At 44.4% G+C, this 9747-nt stretch overlaps 1 protein-coding gene across 1 annotated transcript; it reads right to left on the bottom strand.

The window, feature by feature from the left end:
* Window positions 1-4822: 4822 nt before the first annotated feature.
* LOC143277618 (galactoside alpha-(1,2)-fucosyltransferase 1-like) lies at window positions 4823-9157 on the bottom strand. The gene is made up of 2 exons (XM_076582499.1): window positions 9071-9157; window positions 4823-6290 (listed from the first exon to the last, which is right to left on the bottom strand). Exons 1-2 carry the CDS (start codon window positions 9090-9092, stop codon window positions 5134-5136), a joined length of 1179 nt encoding a protein of 392 aa, XP_076438614.1. The 5' UTR covers window positions 9093-9157; the 3' UTR covers window positions 4823-5133.
* Between the last annotated feature and the right edge of the window lie 590 nt (window positions 9158-9747).

Below are 9747 nucleotides of genomic sequence, written 5' to 3'. Positions count from 1 at the left end.
ATTTGTTTGGACCACCTTTTCTAGGCCCCTCTCCGTGTGGAGCAAGCAGTGCTGTCCCTAGAAAAGGCTGCTTGGTCGTTCAGGGTGCTGCCGAGTGATGCTGTCACCTCCGGGTCAACAATCAGGCGACCAATATCCTGAACCGCCTGCATGCAGGATTGGAACTGCGGCTTCCAGTGACATCTTCCACCTGCCGTTTTCGCCCCTTTCCCATCGCTACAGGGCTTGGAATAGTTGGTGGCGCGGACGTGGACGTGTCCTTCAAGCCTGCGCAATGGAATTTTTAGGTGGAGTGCAGTGTGCGCAGTACTGGCCCCACCCTTTACACCCGTGGTTCATCTGCCATAGCCTAGCAAGCTGGGACGGTGACAGTGAGGTCCTCAGGTCGTAGGTTTTATATCAGACTGTCCTTGTCCTAGCCTCTGGCTCAAAAACCTTCCTCGGAGGCACGGGGGCGCGGCTACTGAAAGTCAGGACATGGCCATGGACCCAGGGTCAATGCATGTCGAGACTGTCCTGCATTCCTTAGCACTTCATGGGTTTTACTTCAGACTTTTCCTTGTCTTAGATGGACTGCCTTCCCGGGCTGTCGAGCTCCATCTGCCCGCATGTGCCCGCATGTGACAGGTAGCACAGGGTTACATGGTACCTGTGGCAGGTAGAGACCTGACCTGACTAATTTGTTACTAAAGTGCATGCAGTAAATATCTATTTATGTGATGTTTGTCTTCACAGTGCTGTATGAGAAATAAGGTACTGGACATTCACTGGTATGGGAACGACTCATCGTACTCAGGTTCACACGGAATTTGGGGGAGGGTCTTCTTTGGAAAATGAGGACACGCGTGATGTAATGTTTGACTTTCTTATCACATTTTCATTATGTGGAAGTCGGGTTGCTTTCCACGGGGAGAGCGTTTCACCACTCTGCATCGCCACCCATTGTGATTGTTTTCCTTGCTGAAGGGGATTGCTTCCCTGAGAGATCTGACATATATTGTATTCAACAGATTGTTGTCAGTGACAACTGTAAGTGCATGCTGTATGCGCGTCCTGTTTTTTTTTTTTTTTTTTGTTTTTTAATAACAATAATCATCCGAAATATTTGCAAGTGAACTGCGGAATACAAATCCGGGTCCTTGCCTGAAATGAACCTGGGACCTTCATGTCTTGGTCAGATGCTTGCAGGAAAGAGAGAACTACCGTCAGCAGAGTCTCTAGCACCTGGTCTAACAGAATCTACAATGCATGTTCTTGCAGCACCTGTAACATTGATTGTAACAACATCTGCAACACCAGTTCTGACTTAAACGGAAGTATCTTTAATAAGTCTATAAGTATGAGGACTTGTTTTATGGACACACAGTCCAATAGCTTAATCTAACACACAGAGTTTATTCAGATGATTTGATTGGTAGACACTCCATTGAAAGTCTAGATTTAGCGAAACAGCTCAGTTTAACACAAAAAGGTGCCGTGTAGACAGGGTGATATAAAGTGACGTGTCATTCATATGAGACAACATACCGTGTGCAGTTTACACATAGCGCACGTATAATAACCTACGACAACAGAAATAATGTCCAAGGCCAAAGTTATATACAAAAATCCACTTTGACAGGGAAACAAATATACACTTGTAGACAGAAAGGGAAACAAGAGGCAAAGCCGTCAAGAGTCACTTGTGCTTCACGCTTTATCCAGTAAAGAAAACATGAGGATACCCCCCCCCCCCCCCCCGCCCCCGGCGGTAAAGGAGAAGTTACCATCACTTCAAACATACCGCAACACATGGTTGATCTGCACAAACCAGTTTACAATGGGCTGAAAGAAACATCGATTCAATTTTTCTTTTATGTTCATTCCAGTGAATTCAGTGTCCACTTTAGAATATCCATATGCAGTAAACACGTCGATGGTGTAGTTTGTATCATTGTGTGTGTTCTGTCCAGAATTTGTATTTCTTTCCTTTTAATTGGGTAGAAGAAAAACGAGGTCATGTCTTCTTCAAACACAACCTACTTTCTAAAAGTGGAGTGATGGCCTAGAGGTAACGCGTCCGCATAGGAAGCGAGAGAATCTTAGCGCGCTAGGTTCGAATCACGGCTCAGCCGGCGATATTTTCTCCCCCTCCACTAGACCTTGATCACTATTAACCGATGATCACTGACCACCACTGACCACTTGCTACCTCTGGCCACTACTGACTGCTGACCACTGACCTCTGCTGATCACTGCTGACTACTTACCATGCTGACAAGGGACCACTACTGACCAATCACGACTGCTGACAACTGACTTTCGCTGACCACCGCGCTGATCACTACTGACCATTGGTCACTGCTGAGCACCACTGACTACTTCTGACCACCACTGGCAACTACTAATCTGCTGACCACTGGTCATTGATGTCATTGACTTGACCACAGCTGACGACCACCACTGGCTGCTGACCGCCACTGACAACTGCTGACCAGTTCTGACTGCAGATTAGCAATGACCACTACTGACCACTAACCACTCTCTGACCACTACTGGCCACTGACCACTGGTCACCACTGAACAGTATGACCACTGCTGACCACAGACTACTACTAATCATTGACTACCACCACTGACCACTGAAATTATAGACTTTGGAGAACGTATAACTGTGGCAATATAGATCCAAGGGAACATTGACATGCCCCCTGGCTTAGAAGCACGCAAATGCAAGAATACCTCTTTTTTTTTTCTTCTTTTTCCCCCTTCGTTTTCTTCCCTTTTATTTTCCCACACCTTTTGGCCAGAGAGCCCCACTGTTTTTTTTTTTTTTTTTGGTCCAACACATTTTCCCTTGTTTCCCCTGCCCCCCGGGGACCTCCTACAATGAAACCCAACTTTTTTTTTTTTTTTTTTTTTAAAATGTTTTTCCAGGGGCGTTTATTGTTTTTCGTTCAAGTGGACTTTTCTACTGTTTTTGCCAGGACAATTTTTTTTCCCGTGGGTTTTTTAAAGTGCGCTAAGTGCATGCTGACAGGGCCCCGGTTTTTCCCCCCATGCAATGACTAAGGGACGAAAATGACAGGGTTTGGCGTGCAGTGCAGAGAGGTCGGGAAACGTGAGTGACGCAGTGACATGGTGATGGCAGTGCAGTGCGAGTGGTCAGGAATACGTAGAGGGAGAAATGACATGGTGTTTGGCAGTGCAGTGCAGTGATGGTCAGGAATGACGTAGAGGTGACGCAGTGACATGGTGATTGGCAGTGCAGTGCAGTGATGGTCAGGAATGAACGATGCTGTCAGTGTGGAAGAAAGGGAGTTGGGGTGTGTGTTTGTGTGTGTGTGTGGGGGGGGGGGGGGTCAGGGAGAAGTGAGAGGATATAGAAGGGGGGCAGAGACATAGATAAGAGCGGGTGTGTTCTGAGGTCACAGGAACAGAGGGAATGATGATGATTCAGCCACTCACCACTCACACCCTCTCGTCATGCCTCATACAGCAGGGCCACATGGAGTGGTTTTTATATAAGTATCTAGAATGATAGCATAACTAAACAGCAACCAGCAGCACTAACTCAAACAGATTTAACTGACTAGATTTTCAAAACCTGCTTCTCTACGCACTCTGATGACAAGTCCAGCACATTACTTTACAAGGAAGGTGAAGGTAAGGGGGAGGGGGGAGGTAGAGGAAGATACAACACTCTGGGTATGATAGCCGGCCTGATCAAAGAATAAATTTAGAATAGAATAGAATATGTCTTTACTACCAAGTGTACCGGGGTCTCCAAGGAATATTGGAGGGGGGGGGGGGGGGGGAGGGGGAGGGGGGGGGGTACATAACAAGATACGAACATAAATCGAAAATCATACACTAACACAGATACAGTAAAATTAGGATACATACAAGTGCATATCAATATAAAAACTTGCGCATACTCACACAATCACACACACACAAACAGATAGATGGTTATTGATTGTACAATTGTATCTATCATATCATACTAGATTTGTTCGAGAGAGAGGGCATTGACTGCTTTGGGGGAAAAGCTATTGGCGAAGCGATTAGTTTCCGTCCTTATACTTCTGTACCGTCGACCAGAGGGGAGCATCTCGAAAATCCCAAAAGCTGGATGTGATTCGTCCTGGCTGATTGATTTTGCTTTTTTGAGTAGCCGCTTATAATATATGTCTTCTAGAGAAGGTAGATCAGCCCCGGTAATCTTGGTGGCAGTTTGTACGATTCTAAGGCTGCAACTACTGCATTGGAAATGTTTCCGTACCAAACAGTGATAGCGAAGGTTTGCCCACTTTCAATGACTGCTCGGTAGAAATCAACCATGATTTCTTTTTTAATTCCGAACTTTTGAGGCATGGTTATCGGAACAACCACAAAGAATGAACTTTGGAAGGGGGGGGGGGGGGGGGGGGGGGAGGGTGGGGGGTAGAGGAGGGTGATGTGCATGGTGTCAGCACGATCTAAAAAATTATAATTATAAAATAAAATAAAAAGAAGAAGAAGAAAGAATAATATAATAATAATAATAAAAACTGCGGAAGAAGTGGAGGAGGGAGATGAGACGGAGGGGCGTGGGAGGTGGTGATAAAGGGGTGGGGGCGGGGGATAGACTAAAGGGGGTGTGGCACAGGGGGACACTGCCTGTACACTACAACAAGCGGGTGACGCAGTCTAGGAAGTCGTCTGAGAAATGAGGACTGAGCTGACTGAAATCACTGAGTCAGTCAATGAAGTTTGGAGGTACACGTATCACGTATTGGATTTGGATACTATATATATATATATATATATATATATATATATATATAAAGTGTTTGTCCAATGTGTTGAAATAAACATCTCAACGAAATCCTCTGTTTATACATAAAATACTTATGTCAGAAGGGGTAGAAGTTTATGAATAACCCCATCTTTGTCAAAGATATGCGTTTGCGTGTGTGTTTGTATGTGTGTGTTTGTGTGCCCTACAAGGTAATACGTTACAACTACAAAATCCACCCTATATAAATGATACACGTGCAGAAAAGGGGTTAAACGTCACAACACAATCCCCACTCTAAGTAAATGAAATGTACAACAAAATCCACCATTAAAGAAACTAAATATGTGTGTCCAACAGGATGAAGTAAAACTCTACAACAAAATCCATCTCTTGTAAATGAAATCCATCCCATTGTTCCACATTTGATTACCGTAATAGGAACCGGGGACATAGAAATGCTTGTAGCAGACGACAGTGCCGTTGTGTTTGTAGCCAGCCCACCAGCCGAAGGTGCCGACACTGAAAATCAAATGATCCATTCGTGACAGCACTTCCATATCAACAGCTGCAGAATCCGTCCTGCCAAATACCACGACGTCTGCCGCATCAGTTACGTTGGTCCTAAACCATGTAGACTTTGACGTAAAGACCAGGAAAGTGACGTCGCGGAAGTTGGATCGGAAGTACGTCATTGCGCGGCGGTAAAAGTCGGGAGGGGCTACCGTTTTCCCATTACCGATCGCCCGTTGATTCAAGTAATCTTCCATGCGCACGTGCACACCGACCAAAGTCCGGCGCGGCAGTTTCTCTCTGAGGTCGGCCATAATGCGAACAGCTTTGTCGACGATGCTGTCCTTGAAGAGAACCACTCTCTTCACTTCCGCCTTGCAAGGTTCGAAGTATTTCCAGGACTGTAAGAATCCACCCAGAATGTGATGGCAGTCAGGCTCCAGTGTCATGACCTTCGGCTCGAATCCACAGCAGGTGCCCGCTCCGATACGTTGGAGTGGTTTCAGTTGTGTGAGCAGTTGTTTCTTCGTCTTCTGTGACACTCTGATCCCTTGGTAACGGAGATCGTGCATCTTTTCTGAATCATCAACAATGAGCGTCCTGTTATTAAGCTTCGCAATGCAGAAGGCAGAAGCAAGCTCAAAGAGAACGTTGCCCAGTCGCCCTGAAAACCCACGAAGAAGAAGCCACGTGTGGGCGTCGATCAGCGACTGGAGCATTCGCTGCTGCACCTCATCGTTCTTCTCTTCAGATCCCACTTCACTGAGGTCGTCCACAGACGTGCCTTGACCCGGGTTGACAGGCTGATCGCCGGGAGAGACGATAGGGGATGAACCTTCGCTCTCAGAGACGGGGGATCTGAAAACCCAGGATAGGGATTTTTTGAGCGGTGGTTTATTTCTGACGATCTCGTGGAGCTGGTGCAGGCCTTGAAGAAAGCCGGGGTTGTACGACATGGTGAAGATGAAACAGATTGCCAGGACAAACACTGCGGCTGTCACAGCCAGCAGGAACAGGGCTGGAAAGAAACAAAGGTGGGTGGTTTAGTGTTGGGACTGTATAGTTATCGTCGTCGTTTCTGATAGTTGTAAGGACAATCACTTTGTCGTGATTATCATGATTGTTGTTGTCGTTGTTGCTGGTTTGTTTTGTTTTGTTTTTGTTGTTGTTTGTTTGTTTGTTGTTGCTGTTTTTTTGTTTTGTTTGTTTGTTTGTTTGTTTTTTGTGTTCTTTTGTGTGTGTTTTTTGGTTGTTGTTTTGGGGTTGTTGTTTGTTTTTTTGTTGTTTTTTTTGGGGGGGGGTTGTCTTGTTTCGTTTGTTTTTTTGTGGATATGAGTTCACTGCCCCTATGGGTCATTTGACCTTTTTCTTATCATTACACATCGAGTGTCCATTTGAGATGATAAGCATGTAACTGGTGAAAAAAACTCCATCAGGCGAAAGCCGAACATTCTGAAGACAGGCCAGTCTTTGTTTTTCTAGTGTTTCAACAGGTTAGTGTAATTTGTGGATGTTTACGGGGGTCAGTGCTAAAACAGAATCGGTAAGGTGGTGGACGTCTGATCCAGAGTTGAGCAGTTATCGGGTTTGGAAGTTCCGTTTCGGGAAGACACTTTACTCTTTGATTTTCCACGTTACCACTGTGTTAGAGGACACCTGACTTTGGCAGGGGGAGGAGGGGGTTAGCCCTCGCTTTCTGGCGGGCTAAAAACGGTCACACACGTAAAAACCCATTCGTGTACATACGAGTGAATGTGGGAGATGCAGCCCACGAAGAAGAAGAAGTAGGACCTCGCTTTTCTATGCTGAGCACTAGCACACAGTGGATGTAAATTCACTGTCCCTATGGTCGCTATAAGTGGAGTGATGGCCCAGAGGTAACGCGTCCGCCTAGGAAGCGAGAGAATCTGAGCGCTGGTTCGAATCACGGCTCAGCTGCCGATATTTTCTCCCCCTCCCCTAGACCTTGAGTGGTGGTCTGGACGCTAGTCATTCGGATGAGACGATAAACCGAGGTCCCGTGTGCAGCATGCACTTAGCGCACGTAAAAGAACCCACGGCAACAAAAGGGTTGTTCCTGGAAAAATTCTGTAGAAAATTCCACTTCGTTAGGAAAAATAAATAAAACTGCACGCAGGAAAAAAAAGAAGAAGAAAAAAAGAAAAAAAAAGGTGACGCTGTAGTGTAGCGACGCGCTCTCCTTGGGGAGAGCAGCCCGAATTTCACACAGAGAAATCTGTTGTGATAAAAAGAAACAAATACAAATACAAAGGCTAAGGAGGGACATTTAGCACTGTTTTTCCTTCCTCAAGGGATAAGTTGTTTACATATTACCAGGGTCACTCTTACGTAGCTATTATGACGCAAGCACGCCATGACGTACATGTTGTGATGCAATTTTAATACTGCCAGGTTTCGCCCAGAGCCTAAAGAATTGCAATTGTCTATTTTCTTCTACTATCCAAAAATAAGTTTCTTAAAACCTAACTGAATAACTCAATCAACAGTAGTTGAAAAACAACAGCAACAACACCCCCCCCCCCCCGCCCCCCCCCCGAAAAGCAGCAACAACAACAACAACAACAAAAAAAAACAACAAAAGAAACAACAACAACAAACAAACAAAAAAACAACACCACCAAAACAAAACAAAACAAAGACAAAACAAAAAACAACAACAAAAAACAAAACAAAAAAAAACACGATATATAATAACAACCAAAAAATAACAATAAAAATAAATACATAAATAAAAACAAAACAAAATAAATATAAAAATCAATGATAAATAAAGAAAACGAATAAATATTTAAAATAGATAAAAGAAAGGGAAAGGGTTGAATTTTACACCTACGAACAACTTATAAAAATTTTTAAAAAATGGAATAAGATCAAAATAAAATAAAATAAAATAAACGAGTGAATGAAATAAAACAGCAGGACATCCATCACCAGCACCATCACCGGCGTCACCTCCACGCCCACAACCAGCAGTATTTGTAGCGGTCATCGTTGTCATCGTTGTCGTCGTCATCGTCGTCGTAGTAGTAGTGGTTGTACACACACACACACACGCACACACACACACACACACACACACACACACACACACTTCTCTTTTACGAAGTCCTTTTAGTAATTTCCTGTAACTGTATTCAGAGGTTTTTTTGTTGTTGTTGTTGTTTTTTTTCTTCCAAATTTCACCCACATTTTTACCCACATTTGCCCAGTTTCTCCCAACCCTCCATTCATCCACATCTCCCACCCCTTCTAACCGATAATAGTCAGATGTATTCATAAATACTTTAACAAAATGTCTTCAATCACCGATATGTGTGACGGGACGTTCAACAAAATTCCTCCTCCACACACACACACACACACACACACACACACATACATACATTATACTATTATACTCAGAAATATTTTACTGCAAGGCCACCGGCCTGTTTGCAAGGGAGATACATACATACATACAAATAATACACACAAAATACCGAAAATAAAAGGGGAAGGGACCAATATGATGGACACAACATTTCATAGCTGATAAAGTTGACGAAAGATTTGTAGTTCTTGTCATTTCTAGCAGTAACGTTTTTGTTTCCGAAAAGTTCAATACTTATACATAATTTTATATATATGTGTGTGTGTGTGTGTGTAAACAGCACAGACAGAGACACAGACAACACAACAAAAAGTGTTATGCACACACACACACACACACACACACACGACACACACACACACACACACACACACACACACACACACACACATCATGTATTTACTCACTGGGAAAGGTGCACCTTTTCATGGTCCCGTCTCATCAAGCACACACAGCCTCACTGACTGAGCCACACAACCCGACCAGCACGCACGCACACACACACACACACACACACACACACACACACACACACACACACGAGTCCCACACAATCGAACACACGCTACGCAGAAGCACGCAGTCTATTATCGCCCCCTCCACGCGAGGGGATTTTTGGTTGACATCATACGGATAATTTCATAGCACCTATCAGACCAAGCTCTTTACGCTTTTCAAACACGGTGTCGTTTGCACAACAGACTGCCTACCTGGGGAGAGCCGACTGACGGCTGACTTACAGAATCAGAATACCTTCATTATCTCGTAGAGAAATTATGCGTGGTGAAGTCTGTGATACATACAAATTATAAGCAAAACGGTAGAATTTGGCATACGACGTATACATAACAAAATAACACTTTGGGAGCTCATCATTCGTTTCCTGTGTCATTTAGGCAGGTTTCAGTCATACACACACACACACACACACACACACACACACACACACACACACACACACACACTCATATAGACTTGCAGCATTGTACGTGTATGGCCGTTTTTTCTTTATTCAACGCACCATGTAGGCAGCCACACTCCGTTTTCGGGGATGTGCATGTTAGGTATGTTCATGTATCCATAA

The sequence above is a fragment of the Babylonia areolata genome, chromosome 34 (assembly GCF_041734735.1).
Source record: "Babylonia areolata isolate BAREFJ2019XMU chromosome 34, ASM4173473v1, whole genome shotgun sequence".
Taxonomy (NCBI): domain Eukaryota; kingdom Metazoa; phylum Mollusca; class Gastropoda; order Neogastropoda; family Buccinidae; genus Babylonia; species Babylonia areolata.
Note: the sequence above shows the minus strand (reverse complement) of the source record. Positions and strands in the feature narration are given on the sequence as shown.